The 22352-nt window shown below is 45.0% G+C and overlaps 1 protein-coding gene across 1 annotated transcript in view; it reads right to left on the reverse strand.

The window, feature by feature from the left end:
* Nucleotides 1-4006: 4006 nt before the first annotated feature.
* The window catches only part of LOC143942192 (uncharacterized), a 116505-nt gene continuing 98159 nt past the window's right edge, over nucleotides 4007-22352 (reverse strand). Inside the window, exons 14-23 of the mRNA XM_077463446.1 lie at nucleotides 20647-20807; nucleotides 19140-19299; nucleotides 18163-18228; nucleotides 15340-17047; nucleotides 12787-12873; nucleotides 11940-12110; nucleotides 8762-8932; nucleotides 8462-8632; nucleotides 8096-8260; nucleotides 4007-5489 (exon numbers count right to left, since the gene is read on the reverse strand). Coding sequence (XP_077319572.1) covers nucleotides 5399-5489; nucleotides 8096-8260; nucleotides 8462-8632; nucleotides 8762-8932; nucleotides 11940-12110; nucleotides 12787-12873; nucleotides 15340-17047; nucleotides 18163-18228; nucleotides 19140-19299; nucleotides 20647-20807 — 2951 coding nt within the window. The 3' untranslated portion in view covers nucleotides 4007-5398. The remainder of the gene's footprint in view (nucleotides 5490-8095; nucleotides 8261-8461; nucleotides 8633-8761; nucleotides 8933-11939; nucleotides 12111-12786; nucleotides 12874-15339; nucleotides 17048-18162; nucleotides 18229-19139; nucleotides 19300-20646; nucleotides 20808-22352) is intronic.

The raw sequence follows: 22352 nt of genomic DNA on the forward strand, positions 1-22352 counted from the left end.
TCCGTGGGTTCTTTACTTGTCTATGTAAAGTTCTAAAGTGTGTTTGACGTCACCAGCTTAGAGGGAAAGCAGTGCTAGAAAACTGTAAAACGGACACTTGGGGGTCCCATAAAAATGACATACTGACACTTGGGGGTCCCAGAACAATGACACACTGACACTTGGAATCCCATAACAATGACACACTGACACTTGGGGGTCTGGAAAAATGACACACTGACACTTGGGGGTCCAGAACAATGACACACTGACACTTGGGGGTCCCAGAACAATGACACACTGACACTCGAGGGTCCCAGAACAATCCCGCACTGACACTTGGGGGTCCAGAACAATGACACACTGACACTTGAGGGTCCTAGAACAATGACACACTGACACTTGGGGGTCCAGAACAATGACACACTGGCACTTGGGGGTCCAGAACAATGACACACTGACACTTTGGGGTCCAGAACAATGACACTCTGACACTTGGGGGTCCCAGAACAATGAAACACTGACACTTGGGGGTCCCAGAACAATGACACACTGACACTTGGGGGAAGTGGCATCACTAAGGGGTAGCTTTTGGGGCTATAGTCCCGAATCTGGGGCCCATAGCCCTGAGTGTCTGCAGGGGTCCCCAAGGGGAGTGGCGGCTCTCTGGAGACCCTTATGCAAGGGGGAGGCTCTCTGATGACCCTGATTTTAAGGGGGGAGGCTCTCTGGGGAGCCTGATTTAAGGGGGGGGGCTCTCTGGGGACCCTAATGTAAGGGGGGCTCTCTGGGGACTCTGATGTAGGGGGGGGGGGCTTTTTGGGGACTCTGATGTAAGGTGGGCTCTCTGGGGATACACACAAACATGCGTATATTTCTGTATCTACATGTGTATATGGGCTCTAGCCCCAGATCTTTTCCCAACGCCCCTGCTTGGGAGTCTAGAACAATGACACACAGACACTTGGGGGTGCAGAACAATGACACACTGACACTTGGGGGTACAGAACAATGACACACTGACACTTGGGGGTCCAGAACAATGACACACTGACACTTGGGGGTACAGAACAATGACACACTGACACTTGGGGGTACAGAACAATGACACACTGACACTTGGGGGTCCAGAACAATGACACACTGACACTTTGGGGTCCAGAACAATGACGCCTAGAGGCGATTCAGTTCCCATTGTGCGCTATACAAGTATTTCATTCATTCACTTTGGGGTCCAGAACAGTGACACACTGACAGGTCCCAGAACAATGACACACTGACACTTGGGGGTCCAGAACAATGACACACTGACACTTGGGGGTCCAGAACAATGACACACTGACACTTGGGGGTGCAGAACAATGACACACTGACACTTTGGGGTACAGAACAATGACACACTGACACTTGGGGGTACAGAACAATGACACACTGACACTTTGGGGTCCAGAACAATGACGCCTAGAGGCGATTCAGTTCCCATTGTGCGCTATACAAGTATTTCATTCATTCACTTTGGGGTCCAGAACAGTGACACACTGACAGGTCCCAGAACAATGACACACTGACACTTGGGGGTCCAGAACAATGACACACTGACACTTGGATGTCCTAGAACAATGACACACTGACACTTGGGAGTCCAGAACAATGACACACTGACACTTGGGGGTCCAGAACAATGACACACTGACACTTGGGGGTCCAGAACAATGACACACTGACACTTGAGGGTCCTAGAACAATGACACACTGACACTTGGGGGTCCAGAACAATGACACACTGACACTTAGGGGTCCAGAACAATGACACTCTGACACATGGGGGTCCAGAACAATGACACACTGACACGTGGGGGTCCAGAACAATGACACACTGACACTTGGGGGTCCAGAACAATGACACACTGACACTTGGGCGTCCAGAACAATGACACACTGACACTTGGGGGTCCTAGAACAATGACACACTGACACTTGGGGGTCCAGAACAATGACACACTGACACTTGAGGGTCCTAGAACAATGACACACTGACACTTGGGGGTCCAGAACAATGACACACTGACACTTGGGGGTCCAGAACAATGACACACTGACACTTGGGGGTACAGAACAATGACACACTGACACTTTGGGGTCCAGAACAATGACGCCTAGAGGCGATTCAGTTCCCATTGTGCGCTATACAAGTATTTCATTCATTCACTTTGGGGTCCAGAACAGTGACACACTGACAGGTCCCAGAACAATGACACACTGACACTTGGGGGTCCAGAACAATGACACACTGACACTTGGATGTCCTAGAACAATGACACACTGACACTTGGGAGTCCAGAACAATGACACACTGACACTTGGGGGTCCAGAACAATGACACACTGACACTTGGGGGTCCAGAACAATGACACACTGACACTTGAGGGTCCTAGAACAATGACACACTGACACTTGGGGGTCCAGAACAATGACACACTGACACTTAGGGGTCCAGAACAATGACACTCTGACACATGGGGGTCCAGAACAATGACACACTGACACGTGGGGGTCCAGAACAATGACACACTGACACTTGGGGGTCCAGAACAATGACACACTGACACTTGGGCGTCCAGAACAATGACACACTGACACTTGGGGGTGCAGAACAATGACACACTGACACTTGGGGGTACAGAACAATGACACACTGACACTTTGGGGTCCAGAACAATGACGCCTAGAGGCGATTCAGTTCCCATTGTGCGCTATACAAGTATTTCATTCATTCACTTTGGGGTCCAGAACAGTGACACACTGACAGGTCCCAGAACAATGACACACTGACACTTGGGGGTCCAGAACAATGACACACTGACACTTGGATGTCCTAGAACAATGACACACTGACACTTGGGAGTCCAGAACAATGACACACTGACACTTGGGGGTCCAGAACAATGACACACTGACACTTGGGGGTCCAGAACAATGACACACTGACACTTGAGGGTCCTAGAACAATGACACACTGACACTTGGGGGTCCAGAACAATGACACACTGACACTTAGGGGTCCAGAACAATGACACTCTGACACATGGGGGTCCAGAACAATGACACACTGACACGTGGGGGTCCAGAACAATGACACACTGACACTTGGGGGTCCAGAACAATGACACACTGACACTTGGGCGTCCAGAACAATGACACACTGACACTTGGGGGTCCTAGAACAATGACACACTGACACTTGGGGGTCCAGAACAATGACACACTGACACTTGAGGGTCCTAGAACAATGACACACTGACACTTGGGGGTCCAGAACAATGACACACTGACACTTGGGGGTCCAGAACAATGACACTCTGACACTTGGGGGTCCAGAACAATGACACACTGACACTTGGGGGTCCAGAACAATGACACACTGACACTTGGGGGTCCAGAACAATGACACACTGACACTTGGGGGTCCTAGAACCATGACACACTGTTACTTGAGGGTCCAAGTGTGAATGGAGCCTAACTATATCTTTTTTTGAAGTATGTTTAGCTCTGTGCACTCCTGATACTTTATAGCCCAAATGTGAACTTCCATCCAACTTTTAAAGACTTTGTATGTTCCATTGATGGAAGAATAAGTTTATTCAATTTGTGTGAGACAAAGGCTACATTTAGCATCTTCAGATGTCCAGTGGCTCCAATCAGCCGCATTCTAAAACTAAGGCTCGGATCACACAGGGGCAACTTGTCCAGGCGACTTCGCCGCCTGACAAGTCGCCCCCGTTCTGTACTACGGAACCGTTCTAATAGGAGCGACTCGAGTCGCTCCGACTTAGAAAAAAGGTTCCTGTACTACTTTTGCGGCGACCTCGGGCGACTTGCATTGACTTCTATACAGAAGTCGTTTTGCAAGTCGCCGCTGAGGTCGCGGCAGGTCGCGGCGCGGCAAGTCGTGCCGCATACGGTGTGAACCGAGGCTAAACCTTTTTATTTCTTCTACAAGTACGATAAGAGAGACAACAATCCAAAACAAGGTCATCCGATTTATAAACAGTAACGTTAATATTATGTACAAAACATAGTAACAAACACAATATACAATAAATATGATACACGGCATAGGCACACATCCAATGGTGACCAACTGTAATACAATGTACAATATCAAGACAAACTATATACCGGTACACATCATGTCCAAAATAAAATGATCATATAAAAATAAATATTAATACTGTTCAGCAGGAGTGAGTAGAATTGGGAAGTTTCGATTCGCCCAAGTTTTAGCAAAAAATGTTAACATTTTTGTACAATTTCAGTTTGAGGAAGGCTACACTCAGGTGGTTTCCCAAGAGCAGGACGGACTTCCAATTATGTGACCACTGGGATTGGCTTTCACAATGGTCACGTGATCTGGAGCCCATCCCGGTAGCTCTCAATCATCACTAGAGACAGGGAGCTATGTTTCTGGATAAAGTGGGAAAGGGTTAGACCAGGGTTTCTGAATCAAGGTTTCCGTGGAACTCTAGGGTTCCTCCAGAGGTTGCTAGGGGTTCCTTGAGCAATGAGCAATTTCTGCCTCTCAGATAAGTTCCCGCTGACACCATTGGTCTTTTTAGCTATCTGTAAGGGGGTAATTCTTCCCAGTGACCACAAGTGTAAGGACCATTCTTCCCACTGATCATCACACTAATGTATCACGAGTTGTAGATATAGTAATTTTTAGCAGGGGTTCCCTGAGACCGGAAGGTTTTTTTCAAGGGTTCCTCTGTGTTGAAAAGGTTGAGAAAAGCTGGGTTAGACCCTCTTCCAAGCTTTAAATGCTGTATGTGTCCCCACTGGGGGGGGGGGGGGGGGATTTACTCCTCAATTTGTCCTGGTGAACATCATTACTGAAACATGGGGAAATCCTACATTTATCATGAGAGCAAAAGGTGAAGGGAACCTTCCAATGGGGACAAATATTCTGGTGGAAAATATCTAGTATGGGAATTCCCCACACGTTAGGGCGATATCTCCTCTTCCTATTTCTTCTTCAAGCAAGGGAGTGAAAACAATCTCCCCCATTAGGATGAAGACATCATAAAAAATCCCATAGGGGTTTTAAGCTATCCTTAAGCCAGGGCCAGGAAAAGGGGTGGGCAGGAGGGGAAGCTGCCCTGGGCATGAGGGGAAGCTGCCCCGGGCACTATGGTACCATGTGAGGTGGAGGGTGCTAGTAGGGGTGATTTTTTTGGGGGGAGGGGCATTTGTACTGGGGTGGGGTAAAGATGCTCATACATCTTGGGGGAGGGCACAGTTTGGTATGTTCGTCCTAGGATCTGGATGGCCTTGTCCCGGCACTGCCTTAATCAATAAACACTTTAGCCATACAGTACATATGCTATAAAAACATTGACTCGTTTGTCAACATTTTTGGGCTTCACCAAATGAAAATTTTCAGTCCTGGCCGGGATTTTTCCAGCTCTCTTAAGCTTTCTTTTGATTCTGCAGACAATGTTTCAATATCGAGCCTAGAAGGAAGATAAAGAAGATGTTAGCAATAAAGAATTTATACTGTGGATTGTATTGATGAAAATCGGCCAGCTTTTGGATTCGGAGCCAAGAGTTGGCCACATTTGGAGACCATTCAATGGCTTTCACCCTGGAGTCATAACATGGATCTATAATGGTTGGAGAAGGGCATATAGGGACCTTTAAAAACTATGTCAAAATCCTCATTTGCAGGACATGGAGTTTACAATGAATGTGTACGAGGACTGCAACAGATCTTCTATAGCAGAGATTTTCCAAATCATTGAGACCAGGGCCTGAAAAATTCTTCCAAAACCATCAATGCTCCAACAAGAAGAAAAAAACAAAAACTTACACAATAAAATAGTGGAATGCAAAATATGTATTGCAATGCTGGAGAGCCCTGGGTGGGCATGACTGTAAAAGTGGCATGGGGGTTCTGGAGGGGTCAGGAGATTTTGGAGCAAAGCTGGTGGCCCTGTCAGGGATGAGTTTCCTGGAGGGGGACTGGGGTCTGCAGGGGCACTGTAGAAGACAGGAGGGCACTGCTTGGGCTTGGAAGCACTGTGGGATTTTGGAAGGCACTGTGGGACACTACGGCATTATGGCAGCTGGAGCCTCTGCCACAAACTGTGGGAAATTGAGGGGCACTCTGTGGGCTGGGGGCTCTCACGGGACCTGGGGAACTGTGGAGGGCGCCGTGGGCAGGTATGGAAGGTTGAAAGCACTATTAGTGCTGGAAGGTACTGTGCTAGCTTAGGGGACCTGTAGCTGACTGTGGGCCCAGGAGGAGGGAGTAGTGGCTCAGCAACAGGCCACAGCCTGGTGTTTGAGAACCACTACTTTATAATAACCAATGAAACTGGGAGTAAAGTGTTCATTGTCTTTAAACCGCTTTAACAACATATTCATAACAATATTAATGATTGCCACCTTGTATATTTAGGGCAAAGTGGACCTCGAATCCCTCTTCTTGCTAGCAACCTCTAACCCTGGTGTTCGTGCTTTCATTGCTGCTGGCATCCAGGTATGGGGAAGCATGTTACCACCTCCCCCATGGCAGTGCTTGGGTCCAGCAGGTAACCTTTAGACCTGAGCACAGTCATAGGACCGAGGGGGGTGACATTACTACCCCCTCTCTTGGGTCCAATCTAAGCCAAAGTTTTAGTGGTGAAGGAGCATTGGCCAGGTGAGTATAAGGGGATCAGTCGCAGTCTCCTTGCAATAACCATTCCTCTTTTTTAGTTTTAGCTTTTGGATAGAGAATTGAATGGAAAGGGTGTGAATTCATAGTTGCAAAATATGTATTGCAATCACTGTAAAAGTGGCATGGGGGTTCTGGAGGGGTCAGGAGATTTTGGAGCAAAGCTGGTGGCCCTGTCAGAGATGAGATTCCTGGAGGGGGACTGGGGTCTGCAGGGGCACTGTAGAAGACAGGAGGGCACTGCTCGGGCTTGGAGGCACTGTGGGATTTTGGAAGGCCCTGTGGGACACTGCAGCATTATGGCAGCTGGAGCCTCTGCCACAAACTGTGGGAGATTGAGGGGCACTCTGTGGGCTCTCAGGGGACCTGGGGAACTGTGGAGGGCGCTGTGGGCAGGTATGGAAGGTTGAAAGCACTATCAGAGCTAGAAGATACTGTGCTAGGTTAGGGGACTTGTAGCTGACTGTGGGCCCAGGAGGAGGGAGTAGTGGCTCAGCAACAGGCCACAGCCTGGTGTTTGAGAACCACTACTTTATAATAACCAATGAAACTGGGAGTAAAGTGTTCTTTGTCTTTAAACCGCTTTAACAACATATTCATAACAATATTAACGATTGCCACCTTGTATATTTAGGACCTCAAATCCCTCTGCTTGCTAGCAACCCCTAACCCTGGTGTTCCTGCTTTCATTGCTGCTGGCATCCAGGTATGGGGAATCATGTTACCACCTCCCCTATGGCAGTGCTTGGGTCCAGCAGGTAACCTTTAGACCTGAGCACAGTCACAGGACCGAGGGGGTGACGTTATAACCCCCTCCTCTCTTGGGTCCAATCTGAGCCAAAGTTTTAGTGGTGAGGGAGCAATGGCCAGGTGAGTATAAGGGGATCAGTCGCAGTCTCCTTGCAGTAACCATTCCTCTTTTTTAGTTTTAGCTTTTGGATAGAGAATTGAATGGAAAGGGTGTGAATTCAAAGTTACAGAGTTAGTAAGGTTGAATAAAGACACCAGTCCATACAGTTCAACCTGAATGAGTGTCTACAATTGTCCCTATCCCTGTACATTGCACACTCACATCAGTCCTTACCCTCAAGGAGCCCACAATCCAAGTTCCCCATCCATATACTAGGGCCAATTTGGGACAGAAGCCAATTAACCTACCTGCATGTCTTTGGAGTGTGGGAGGAAACTGGCGTACCCAGAGGAAACCCACGCAGGCACAGGGAGAACATGCAAACACCAGGCAGGTAGTGTTGTGGTTGGGATTTGAACCAGCGACCCTTCTTATTGCTAGGTGAGAGTGCTAACCACTACACTACTGCGCCGCCCCCTCATGCACAGAGTAAGTGAGGACCTCAGTCAACTGACAATTTTACTCCAAGAGAATAGACCTGTAGCACTTACCTGATCTCTCGAAGGCTGGATGAGGCTCGTATTAGCTTCCTGATGTAACCAGCACTTCTGTCAGAAACCGCTTTGCTACTAAACTCCAGATACTTGAGACTCCTGTTATTACTCAGCTGTGCCAATAGCGGAATTTGTTCATCGGCCAGATTGATACCACACAGCCTATGAAAAGCAGAAACAGATCATAGTTTATATACTTAGGATGAATTCCAAATGAATATACATCAATATTCCAAAAAGATCGAAATAATTTTCCATAAAAAAAAAAAAGAATCGAAAGGGTCAGACCACCTAAATCTGAAATCTTAACGTTTTCTAGACAGCGGAGAGTTAAATAAATATTTTACCCCTCCATGCGCTTACTTTAGTTCCTCCACCCTGCATGTAGGACTGGACAAAGCTGTGATGAGGTCACTGAAGTGATCGCCGGCCAGTTTGTTTTCAGACAGATCAAGTCTTCGCAGTGACTGGTTCTTACTTATTCCATCCGCCAACTGGATGAGGGACCTCACTGAAAGTCCTGTGTATCTCAAACTGTATATTGAAAATCAAAACAAATAAGAAAATGCTTTCAATTATATATTTAACAGACCAAAAGGGACATAAATGTAGTCCATTGTTGGGCTTTAAGGACCATGTACAATGCATCTCACTTATACTTACAGTAACTCTTCCAGCCTGCATGATGGACTGGACAAAGCTGTTACCACATCAGCAAAATCAGGTCCCTCAAGATTGTTGTAGGACATATCAAACTTCCACAGGGTTTGGTTATCAAGGATTAATGATTTCAGTTGGGGGCAGGCACTGTTTGTCAGACCAGTGCCTCTTAAACTGCAAAATAAGGAAATATCTTAATCTGATACTTAGGACTGCTATAAAGACAGAAGTTTAGTTATAGTTATGGTTGGATGCTGAAGTAGTGAACCACCCATTAGTCTTTTGTGTGTCTTGAGGACTCCAGTAAAGACATCACCTTATCACAACATGAAAGCTTCAGCTTGGACAGTGATGCCATTTACGATATACAGCAAAATGTATGTTGACGCCCTTCCAAATTATTGTGTTCAGCTGTACAAGGTGAGCTCCATAGAGACACGGTTCAATCAGTTTGGTGTGGAGGAACTTGAGGGTCCTGCACAGAACCCTGACCTCAACCCTACTGAACACGTTTCGGGTTGAATCGGAAAGCTGATTGTGAGCCTGGTCTTTTCATTCAACATCAGTATTTGACCTCATAAATGGTGTCCAGCTCCATAAATAAATGATTTGTCCCGTGTGGAATGGAGGAACTCAAAACCTATGTAAGCAGATGGGAAAGAGACCTCTACTGCATGTTTAACCAATGTTTAACCAAGCTGACTGGTCATCTGTCTGGCAGCCAACGAAATCTTCGTCCCCAAACATCGCCGCACTAGAAACCAACTATAAGGTGCTCACGTCACGAGGTGGTACCTGGTCCCCTCCAGGATACACTAATTCCTTCAACAGTATCCGCACTTCTTCCATGGCTGTAATGAGACAGATACGCACCTCCACATATGGTGGGACTGTCCTGTAGCACAAGCCTCCTGGTCAGAGATTTTCTCAGTCATGACAAAACTATTTTCCACTACCCTACCACCTGAGCCAACAGTGGCTCTCCTGAACAACAAACCCATGTCCTTGACTCTTTGCCAATTCAAACTGCTATATGTCACTACTCCTGCCAAACAGACCATAGCGAAAGCTTGGAAAATGCCCTCCTTGAGCGTACTAGGAGCGTAGCACGAAATCACGCTAAGATAAAGGCAACATCACTGGACAAAATCACAAAATTCAAGAAGCTCTGGAACCCTTGGATGACCCACTTCTTACCCCCTGGTTTTGATGAGACATTATTGTGCCCATAACCAAAGCGACTTGCTTCTTTTAACCTACCCTCTGAGCCGGCACCTCCATCCCCAACCCACCCCCTTCCTCTCTCTCCCCCTCCCTTTTTCCATTTTGTTTGCCCTCCCCCCTCATTTTTGATTTGTTTCTCGACTGGCCACTAGATCCTCATGATACTTGCTCAATTATACCCATTAACATATTGTACCTGCTTCACATATACTGCTACATTATAATGTGTGAATTTACTCCGGGAACTATTGTTCCACTTTCTCACACCTGTTTTTATTAAGTACCTTATTAGTTGGACGGGTGGTCTCCCCCCCCCACTCCGTAAAGCTTTAATAAAAATATTGAACAAGGAATGGAGGAACTCAAGTGGACCAGACCTCAACCCTACTGGACACCTTTTGGATGACTTGGAACCCCAATTGTGAGCCAAGTCTGTGAGTGTACACAATTTCTCCCAGACACCCTCCAAAATCTTGAGGAAATGCTCCATACCTCAAGTTTAGCCTCTGGATTTGCTCACATTGGTTACATATGTTGACTATTTTTACCTTGTCATTTATTCTTCATAGCATAACTTTTTAAGTGCTCCTACTATATATTTGATAAAGTTCACTTTATTATTGTAATCTCCTTAAAGCTTCAATAAAAATATTGAACAAGAAATGGAGGAACTTGAGTGGACCAGACCTCAACCCTACTGGACACCTTTTGGATGAATTGGAACCCCAATTGTGAGCCGGGTCTTCTCAGTCAACATCAGTACCTGACCTCATAAATGTTCTTTTGGCTGAATGGACACAAATTCCCCCAGACACCCTCCAAAATCTTGCGGAAATGCTCCATACCTTAAGTTTAGCCTCTGGATTTGCTCACATTGGTTACATATGTTGACTATTTTTACCTTGTCATTTATACTTCATAGCATAACTTTTTAAGTGCTCCTACTATATATTTGATAAAGTTCACTTTATTATTGTAATCTCCCTAAAGCTTTAATAAAAATATTGAACAAGGAATGGAGGAACTCAAGTGGACCAGACTTCAACCCTACTGGACACCTTTTGGATGAATTGGAACCCCAATTGTGAGCCAGGTCTTCTCAGCCAACTTCATAAATGTTCTTTTGGCTGAATGTACACAAATTCCCACAGACACCCTCCAAAATCTTGAGGAAAGCTTTTCCAGAAGAGTGTAGGCTGGTATAGCCACAAAGTGGTGGGGACAACTCCATATTAATGGTCATTGTTTTAGAATGAGATGTCTAACAAGCTTATATGGATGGGGTGGTGCAACAAACAATTGGGCATATAGTATCTATTTATCTATCTATGGAAAGCCTTCCCAGAAGAGAATAGACTGCATATAGGTGGCCAACTCCATCAAATGGTTTTGCAATTTGGTGACTTGCAAGCTTGGTCCCCAAAGTGTTGATTATATGTTGGGGAGGGGCGGCACAGTGGTGTAGTGGTTAGCACTCTCACCTAGCAGCAAGAAGGGTCACTGGTTCAAATCCCAACCATGACCACTATCTGCCTGGAGCTTGGAGGTTCTCCCTGTGCCTGCATGGGCTTTCTCCAGGCACTCCGGTTTCCCCCCACAATCCAAAGACATGCAGGTAGGTTAATTGGCTTCTGTCCAAAAAAAAATGGCCCTAGTATATGCATGGGGACCTTGGATTGTGGGCCCCTTGAGGGTAGGGACCAATGTGAGTGTGCAATGTACAGGAATGGGGGCAATTGTAGACACCTCACGCAGGTTGAACTGGATGGACTGGTGTCTTTATTCAACCTTACTAACTATGAAACTATGTTTGTACCCACATACAAGAAGTTAATGAACCAAGACTACAATTGATTCAGAGAATATAAATATGCACCAAAAAAGCCTTCAAGTCAAGAACCACAAGAAAATGTCTGATCCATATTACATAAATATTATAGTCAACTCTTTATCTCACCTCAGTTCCTCTATCTGGCAAAGTGGACTGGACAGATTTGTGATCAAGTCAATAAAGTCATCACCAGCAAGACTGTTGTAAGACAGGTCAAGTGCCTTCAGTGTCTGGTTCCTCCCGATTCCATATGCCAACTGGGAACAAGAGTTGCTTGTGAGGGCATTATCACTCAAACTGAAACATGAAAGGAAAATAAGTAATTGGATGAAAATGGTAACAATAATTGAACTCAATAAGGAACAATAAGGCTTAGCCTCTCACCGCAACCTCACATTTGGTCCAAAAGAAGGCAACCAAATAAACCCGGGCCAAGTGCTGCCAGTTTTTGCGAGATGGGGTAATTAAAAAACCCTTTCTCATTTAAAAAATGTGCTTGAATTGACTTCCTGAAAAATAAGTGTAGCCACCCTGCCTCACGCATTTTTCAGTTATGCTTGGCTGTAGTAGCTGTGTCTTGTTCAGCTTCCCTTAAAGCGGTTATTTTCAGTCAGTTCTGCAAAAATTAAAAGTCAGCACCTACAAAAATGTAACCGCTGACTCTTATTAAACAGATGCACACCTGTGCCAAGATCCGGTGCCATCCTCACTCGGGGCTGTTTTTTTCACCGGTCTTTGGGTCCCCGACACCGGCAGTGCTTTGTGAATGGACCCGCAGCCTCATGGGACCTGTGAGGTGTCCCAGAAGGTTGCGGACAGGGAGCAGCAGAGGAGAACTTCAGCTTGACTCTAAATTAGTAACCCCTCCCCACCCTCCGAAATATATGTTTCAAATATGAAAGAGGAGGAGGGATGAAAGAAAAAAAAAGAAAACAGTCGTTTCTGAATTTCCGGCAGAAAAAAAAAGACTTACTTGAGTTTCTGGATTTTGCACTGATCATGAGTTAATGCAAAGCATATGGATTCCATAGCACTATCCTTCAAGTCATTGGTATAAAGGCTGCAGAGAGTGAGAGAAAAAGTAATATCATACAGACGTCGAAAGTAAACACCACATTATAAATTTGTTTTATTTGTTAGAAAATAATAATAATAATGATAATAATAATAATAATAAAAATAATTAATAATAATAATAATAATAATAATAAAATTATTATTAATATTATTATTATTATTATTAATAATAATAATAATAGTAATAATAATAATAATAATAATAATAACAATGCCAATACTACAGCCACCGTAATTTCTCTTGCATATCCAAACCAAAGAATAGAAATTGAACATATTGCAGCTTACCAGACCTTAGATGTGGTGGCTACATTAATTTTTTTACATTTTTATTTTATTTTATTTTTTATGGCTATGCTCCCTTGATTTTCACCATGTCACACTGCCAGTAACACCCTTCCTGTCCCAGTCTGGTTACGCTAACTCACTAAAATGTATCTATGGAGGAGCAGCATTAGCACCCTAGGACAGAACTACAAAATTACTCCCTTCTCTTCTTCAACACATGGATGGTATCTTGTATGTAGACCTCATAGCAAATGATAAGGGGGCAGCACAGGCAGAGGACACAGGATAATGCTTTTAGCTCACTAGAATCTGGTAAGATCAACAAATATTTCTTTGCACAGATATAACAAAATGCATTTAATGGTATACTTAAAGGATGAAAATGAAAGAAGTGATGCGGCGTCCATAAAACACATGGAGTCCAAGTGCGGTAAGAGGTATATATGGACAATGGGCCCAGCGGGGAGCCAACGCAACCGGGAACACTCACAAGATATTACAGCGATGGAACAGTAGATTGGAGACCTGGACATGCCGACAGCGTCTGCCACGGGGAGTGGAGTGTGCGGCCTGGCCAGTCCGTACCCAAAGGGAAGGCTTTCCAGAAGGTTGGCATGGTCCCTGCATTTTCCCTACTCTTTTCCCTGGCTCTGCATGTTGTGCCTGACGGACAGGTGACCTGTCCCTACTCTATCCACTCACAAAATGCGTGCCATACCTAGGAGCCAGGGTTATAACCTGTTCCCGCCAACACTATAGCTGAAAGACAGCTACATCGCGGGACTCCAGTTCTGGGGGGGGGGATGTCTATGAACATCCTTCCACATGTGTGCCTTCCGCGCGCCCCCTAGGATACGCAGCAGGCACGCTCTGTTACTGCTGTGTCCTTTGGACACAGCTGTTCACAGATTGCAGTAAAGGGCCAATTACAGCTGCCCTTTACCATATGATCAGCTGTGTGCAATCCCAGCTGGTCACATTTAAACAGGCTTGCTGTTTATAGGCAATCCTTTTCTCACATGCTGTCTCTGTGTGAGGAGAGGAGAGCTGATAACCGGCATCTTGACAGGGCACAATGAGTACATTGTTTACACTGATGATCAGTGCAGCCCCATCAGTGCCAATCAGTGACCATCAGTGCAGCGTATCAGTGCCCACCACTGCAGCATATCAGTGCCACCTTTTCCGTGCGGCCTCGACAGTGTCTCCTCAACAGTGCCCATCAGTACCTCCTCATCAGTGTCCATCAGTGCCGCCTCATCATTGCCCACCAGTGCCCAACAGTGCATCCTCATCAGTGCATCCTCATCAGTGCCCATCAGTGCCGCCTCATCAATACCCACCATTGCCCATCAGTGTCACCTGATCGGTGCCCATCAGTGCCGCCTCATCAATGCCCACCAGTGCCCATCAGTGCAGCCTCATCAGTGCAGCCTCATCAGTGCTCATCAGTGCAGACTCATTAGCGCACATCAATAAAGAAGAAAAATGACTTATTTTCTAAATTTTATAATAGAACATTTTGAAAAAAAAAAGTTTTTCTTACTTTCTGTCTTTTTCCTTTGTTTTGCAAAAAATAAAACAGAGGTTATTAAATACCACCAATAGACAGCTCTATCTGTCTAAAATATATATATATAATTTGGGTACAGTGTTGCATGACTCTGCAATTGTCACTCAAAGTGCGACAGCACTTAAACCTGAAAATTGGCCTGGGCAAGAAAGGGGTGCCCGGTATTAAGTGGTTCAATATACTTTGCCAGACCCAAGACGGCTGCCACCTGGGGCACCAGCATCCAAATGGATAGCTGCCTCCCTGTGAATGAGGAAACCATAGAGGAATTAGGTTCCTCTAGACCAGGGATATGCAATTAGCGGACCTCCAGATGTTGAAGAACTCCAAGTCCCATGAGGCATAGCAAGACTCTGACAGCCACAAGCATGACACCCAGAGGCAGAGGCATGATGGGACTTGTAGTTTTCCAACAGCTGGAGGTCCGCTAATTGCATATCCCTGCTCTAGACGTTCTCTCCCCATCTGCATTGCCGTTGTGGACAAGCGCCACCTGTGGTGGAGAAAATAGACTACACCTGCCTACGGGTTGACATGCACTTTAAATGGTTACATTACAAAAGACTGAATGAAAACTATATTTATTACCTTATGTCTTTAATGGTATGTAGAACTGGCTTAAGCCTCTCCAGGCCCTCACTCTGAATATTACATTCATTGAGATGAAGTCTTTCAATGTCTGTGCAGCAACTGAGTATGAATGCCAACACGGCACAGTGCAATGGGGTGTGATGCACCCGGAAAAATTCAAAACACTTGAAAGATTTAAGGGTCTGGGAGACAAGAGCCTTGTTCCTGCTCTCAAAGAGATAGAAAAACACATTCAGAAGCCTCCTCTTGTCCTTTTTGTAACTTTCCAGCATCTCACTATTAAGAATGGACACCAGCCAGTTGACGACCCTTCTTGAAGCTTCGGTGGACAGCTCCCCCACGTAAGGTTTTAACATTGCTCTTGTTGTATTGTCTGAGAGACCGCAAATGAATCTGAGAACCAGTTCCCCATGAACCTTTGAGCATAATTGACCTTCAGTCAGTAAATCAGTGAGGTTCCGAGAAGAAAACCGAAGGTAATGGATCAAAGCGGCAAAAAACTCTTGAAGGATGAGGTGTATGAAGGAAAATGTCACGTGGTCACTTTGATCTGATTCGGTCATAAAACTTGACAAGAGATGTGAGGCCGCGTCAACACGAAAGGATTCCAGATGACGTTTATCAAATATGATAATGTGATTCTTGACTCCATGGTCAGCCATCTGCCCAATTGATGCCAACATTTCTGGAGCACGGTTTGTATCCTGGGTGTGATTGGAAAGAATGTGTGTCAGAAAAGTCACAAAAAGTTGTGTCAATGTCTTGGGCAAGGATAACAACAGCTGCTTTTTGTCTGTTGGATGGGCTTTAAAGCACATCGATAACACCGTACAAATGATCCAGCAGTATGATGGGATGTAACAAAAAGTGTACAGGGAATCATTTTCACGCACATACTGAAAAGCCATTTTTTCGATTTCTTTGTCTTCAAAGAAATTTTCAAAATATAGCTGTTTTTCCTTGGCGGAGAACCCCATGATCTCAACTAATCGCTGAAACACATTGATGTCAATTGAAGACAGCTTAGTGGGTCGGCTAGTCATCAGCACAGAACAACCTTCAAGAAGGGTCTTCTTTAGCAAGCTAACCACAATCGTACCAACAGAATCCTTCTGTTTGGTGTTGGAGCATAATTTGCTTTGGCTAAAATCCATGTGGTGGGTATTTTCATCCAGTCCATCAAAAGTGAAGAGAACATTTTTGGGATCTTGCAAAATGTTATCAAGCTGACCCTGCAGATATGGATACTGGTCAAGGATCATGTCCTCCAAACTGACTAAATTGAGTCTGTTGAGTTTACAGAATTTGAAAGAAAAGATGAAGGAAAACCTTTGGTAGTGCTTTTTATTCACCCAGTCATAAACAAATTTCTGAATTAGTGTGGTCTTACCGACACCCGCTACTCCACTTACTATTACTATGTGTGGCACGCATTTTAACCGGTGGCACCAGTGAAACAGTCTGCTTAGAGCCAGGTTTTGTAGCCCGCTCCTTGTTTCCTGAAAACAACCCTCAAACGCTTCTCCTGCTTTGGTTAGCTCATCCCCGGAAGGTTGTCGAAAATGATGTGTGGCGACTACAGCTAAGTTCACATAGCGGTTTGATATATAGAAACTTTTTTGTCCGTGGGTGGTGCCCGGTGGTTTCTTCTCTGTGAGATTCTGAGTTTCCTGCTGCAGATGTGCTCTGTGCTTTGTCTGGATCTCTAAAAAAAGAGGCATGGAATTTGTAATTTTAAAAGACAAGAGGGTGTAAAAAATGTAACATTAGGGATATACAGTACAATGTGACATACTGTGCACCAACAAGACTAAACTATATAGCCAACGTGTCAGGACCCGAGACTGAACCTGCAACCTCAGCAATGTCTGGCAGTGGATTTTCTTGCTGAGTCACTTGGAATGCTGGACAGTGCCAAAGACAATTCCTTGAATGATCCTGCCTTGAACCATGTTTCTCTTGAACTTTGAACCCTGAACTTCGCCCATGAACTACCTATTTTAGCCATTCCTTTGCACTTCCTGTTTGCCAGATTATTCTGCTCCCTCCAGCCAATATGTCACTCTTGTTTCTCCTGCTGGCACTCGTATCTCTGCTACCACTCGTTACTGACCTTTGGCTTGTTCCTTGGCTAGGCTTCTGCTTGATCTCAACATGCAACTACTTGTTACTGACCTTTGGCTTGTTTACCGACTAAGTTTCTGCTTGATCCTTACCTATATCTGCTAGTGGACCCTTTCATCTCCTGGTGGGTCAATCCTGAGGACCTTGACCTGGTACTAATAAGCAGCAAAACCCATCTCCACCATCAGGAGCTCTGGTAAATACTGGTTAGTGCTAAGACCAGTCACCTCAGGCGAGCCTGTATCATTTGGCAGGGTTATCTGCTCATGTATTTATCTAACTGGTCAGGGGGAGCTTCTCTACTGCTATAGCTACTGGTCTCTGACCTTGATCCCCGGACCATGAGACAAAATGGGTTGCACACCTACGTATCATACTTAAATTAGCTTGTTGGTAGTCCCATTCCAAAACCATTGCCATAACAATGGTGGTGGCTCCACTTTGTAGCTATGACAGCCTCCACTCTTCTAGCAAGAACTTCTACTAGACTTCAGAGGATCTTTGCGGGAATTTGTGCCTCCTCAGGTAAAAATAGTATTGGAGTGGTCAAGTGCTGATGGTGGATGAGGAAACCTGGCTCCTAGTTGGCGTTCCAGTTCAAGTGCTCTGTATGGTTGAGTTTAGACCTCTGTGTAGGCCACTCAAGCTTTTCCACAACAAACTGGTCAAACCATAAATAATATACTGGTGACTTACCTTTCAGCTCTGTAGTCATTGTATGTCCATATTTGTCCAGAAGAATATTGTTCACTAGAGTTTCACCTAAAAATAATAAGGATGATTTACCATATGTTGTCCATTCATAAGCATTTAAAGAAGTAGTCTATGAAGGGGCTTCTGCAAACTACAGTAATGATGCTGAAAGCACTGCAAAACTCTGATGCCACAGTTCCCATAGTCATTCATTAGAATAAAGTGCCCTGTCTTTCCTAATATTTATCTTCTTCTCAGGCTGGGACAGTTGCCATGTGTTGGTGGCGAATGGGGTGGTTGGGCAGCAACATGGACTGTGTGCAGCATTGGCTGTAGAAACAGTGGGAGGTGGAACAGTTACTTCACACCATTACCTCCCTCTAGCCATGGTGTTGAAGACTGAAGTTGCCTGAGACTGGGTGGGTTTGGACCCCCTTACCCTCCTCGTATCTATACCTCAGATATAAGCTCATTTTAGACAGAAGTGGTGGTGGTTACTACTTTTCCTCAGGATTATTCATACAGAGTGCTAAGCAAGTGAACCAGTAGTAAACATTTTAGGTTTTTGATCCCAAGAAATATCAAATTTTGAGTCCTCTATTTGCAATTTGCTTAGCGTTGACCCTCCTGAAATGCCTTTTAAAGGGCTGTCTGTAATTCTACTTCATTCTCTGGCAAATCTGGGATAGCAAGCCATTCACATGATCAGGGGATAGGTATTTTGGGGCATTCTGTACACAGATCACAGAGTGGCCCAAAGTTACAGTTTCAAGGTTTCAAGGAAAGGAGATTCGAATTTCTGAGCACTTTTGGAAAATAGCACTAAAGGTCAGTTAATCACAAAAAGTCTACATACATGAAATCACCTTTCTTTACTAGAAATTCAGTTATTATGAAAAAGTAGCAGCAAAGTAAAGTAAAAAAGTAAAGTAAAGTAATATAACAGTATAAAAACAAAAAATGGCTACATGGGTTTTTACCTGTGTGAATGATTTCACTCAGCAAAGCAGCAAGATTTGGATGGAAACGGCAACATTGCAGGATGTAGAGACTTTTCCAAAATCCTAAAATGGCTTCCCTTCCATGTTTCAAAATGTGATTTAGCAAGGTCTTCGCACATACTGAATCTCCAAGATAGTTCTACAGAAGTAAAGAAATTATATAAAAGGAAAAAGATAGACAAAAGGAGAGAGATGGAAACTATATGGCCAAAAGTTTGTTAACATCTCTACATCATAACCATATAGTTTTGTTGTTGGACATTCCATATCCATAACCATTAATATAAGGTTTTGTCCCCTCACTTCCTTTTTGGAGGCTATGACATCCTCCAGGAAGACTTTCCACAATATTTTGGAGGCAGTCTGTGGGAATTTGTGCCCATTTTGCCAAGAGAACAATTGTGAGGTCAGATACGTTGTTGGACAAGAAGATCAGACCTTCAACTGATGTTCCAATTCCACACAAAGCTGTTTGGTAGGGTTGAGGTCAGAGCTTTCAGTAGAGTTGAGGTCAGAGCTTTCAGTAGAGTTGAGGTCAGAGCTTTCAGTAGAGTTGAGGTCAGAGCTTTCAGTAGAGTTGAGGTCAGAGCTTTCAGTAGAGTTGAGGTCAGAGCTTTCAGTAGAGTTGAGGTCAGAGCTTTCAGTAGAGTTGAGGTCAGAGATTTCAGTAGAGTTGAGGTCAGAGCTTTCAGTAGAGTTGAGGTCAGAGATTTCAGTAGAGTTGAGGTCAGGGCTCTATGTAAGCCATTTGAGTTCCTCCACACTAAACTGGTCAAACCCAGTCTTTAAGGAGTTGACTTTGTACACAGGGGCACAGTCATGCTGGGACAGAAAAGGGTCTTAGGCCGCGTACACACGCGCGGACTGTTCGCCCAACTGTGTCCGTCAAACAGTTTCGGCAAACAGTCCGCTCAAAATTAGCATGGACGGACATGGCCACACACGACGGACGAACAGTTTGCTGAAACCGTGCGCGATGACGTGAACGGCACGTACGACGGGACGAAAAATACGACGTCCTATACACTGCATTATAACTTTCGGCGTGTAAATCCTTTCTGAGCATGCGCGGAACTTAGTTTGACGAACAAGCCTACACACGAGCGGACTGTTCGCTGAAACAAGGTTTCAGCGGACAGTTTTTCGGAAATTCCGTAAAACCTTGTTCGTCAAACTGTCCGCTGAAACTGTCCGCTGAAAGCCCACACACGAGCGGACTGTCCGCCCAAACACTGTTCAGCGGACAAAGTTGGGCGAACAGTCCGCCCGTGTGTACGCGGCCTTACCAAACTGTTACCATAAGGTTAGAAGAGCAACTTGTATGCTGTTGCATTAAGAGTACCCTTTGTTTTAAACACCTGAGCTCTATCACTTGGGTAGGTGTCCACATTTTTTGGGCATATTGGAAGTTCTGATTGTTAGATGTACACAAAGTTTTTGCCATGTAATGTAACTGAAATGAAAAAAAAAAAAGACTTCTGATTACCTCCACCTTGGGGATATTATGTGATTTCAGTTCGCTCAGGAGCCTGTGGGTGTCCAAAGATTCCACAATATAGATCAGATCGTCCCAGAAATATTCATATATTGTCCCCAGTTCACAATCTCGATACATACACAACTGCTTTTGAAACTTCTGAATTTCATCTGCATAAAGGTGGGAAAAACTATTGTTTTATTTTCACCATACTGTAGATATGTTCTGTGACATTCTATGGTGCATTGTACATAACCATAAAACAGTGTTTTGCAAGGTGCAGAATCTGTGCTATGACTTATCCATCAGTGTTGTGAATCCTAGCACTAAGGTATGCCATATTTGTATTGGAAGGGCAGCCCAGCAAGGCCACCAGTCACCCGCAAAATTAGGATTTGGACACTATTTTTCAAAAATCTCTGTTCAAATCCAAAAGGGTGTACCAGGTCACTATTTTCAGGAGGAATGTTTTACACAAGTGGAAATGAGTAAATCTGCGTTTTTAAACATAGTATAAACATTTTAAAGCAGAACTTCACCCTCATTGTGAAGTTCCTCCCTCTCCACTTCTCCTCGTCATGTAAAGCTAATAAAGTAGGAGATAAGCGAACAGATTGGGGTAGGGAATTCCATAGGATTGGAGAGGCTTTGGAAAAGTCCTGGAGGCGGATATGGGAGGAGGTGACGAGGGAGCTAGAGAGCAGGAGGTCTTGAGAGGAATGAAGAGAACAAGTAAGTTGGTTTTTAGAGACTAGGCTAGTGATGTAGCTGTGGGCTAAATTGTGGATGGCTTTGTACGTAGTTGTTAGTATTTTGAATTTAATTCTTTGGCCGAAGCCAGTGGAGGGATTGACAGAGAGGAGTAGCAGACACAGAGCGAATTACAGGCATTATGCCTGCTATGGCTCCTCGGGTATGCCCGTCACATGTCCCAGTCGGCATAGTGTTTCATAGAGAAAGGAGGAAGGGGCAGGCTTAGCGACACATCATCCTGAGGCCCATCAGCTGCACCCGGAAGAGCTGGCAGGCCTTGGGTTGACGTCAAACAAAAGAGGGCGGCGCGGGACCGAGCGGGGGCAGACTTCTGACAGGATTCTGCAAGACACTGCTGGATCACTGGGCGGGTGAGTATCTGAAACATTCAGTACCTACCACAAGGTATGCAGGGGCAGCACTTAATACAGCTTTCACTGCAATACTCACCTTCAGTCTGGCACCATGCCCACAGAAGGTCTACTCCTCTAGTACATGGCATATTTCATTTGGATTGAATGATGACCAGCCCCATTCAACCCACTCTTTCTGGGCCCAGGCTGTCAGGGACACACTTCTTGTATGGAATCATTCCACTCGGAGCTCAGAATACTTTTGCACTTGTAAGCCCTTGTACACACGGTCGGAAATTCTGACGGAAAATGTCCGATCGGACCGTGTTGTCGGATAATCCGGCCATGTGTGGGCTCCATCTGACTTTTTTCATCGGAATGTCTGACCAACAAAGTTTGAGAGCTGGATATAAAATTTTCCGACAACATGATCCGATCGGACTTTGTCCGATTGTTTGTGGAGAATTCCGATCGGACAAAGTGCCACGCATACTCAGATCAAATTACGAGACAAAAGTTATTGACTACTAGCCTAAACATAGCCCCGCTGTAACAAATGAACGTCATCACGTTCTGAACGATCGGATTTTTGGACAACTTTGTCCGACC

Source organism: Lithobates pipiens, unplaced genomic scaffold, assembly GCF_037356315.1.
Source record: "Lithobates pipiens isolate NorthernLeopardFrog02 unplaced genomic scaffold, aLitPip1_a1.2 Scaffold_30, whole genome shotgun sequence".
NCBI classification, from domain to species: Eukaryota; Metazoa; Chordata; class Amphibia; order Anura; family Ranidae; genus Lithobates; species Lithobates pipiens.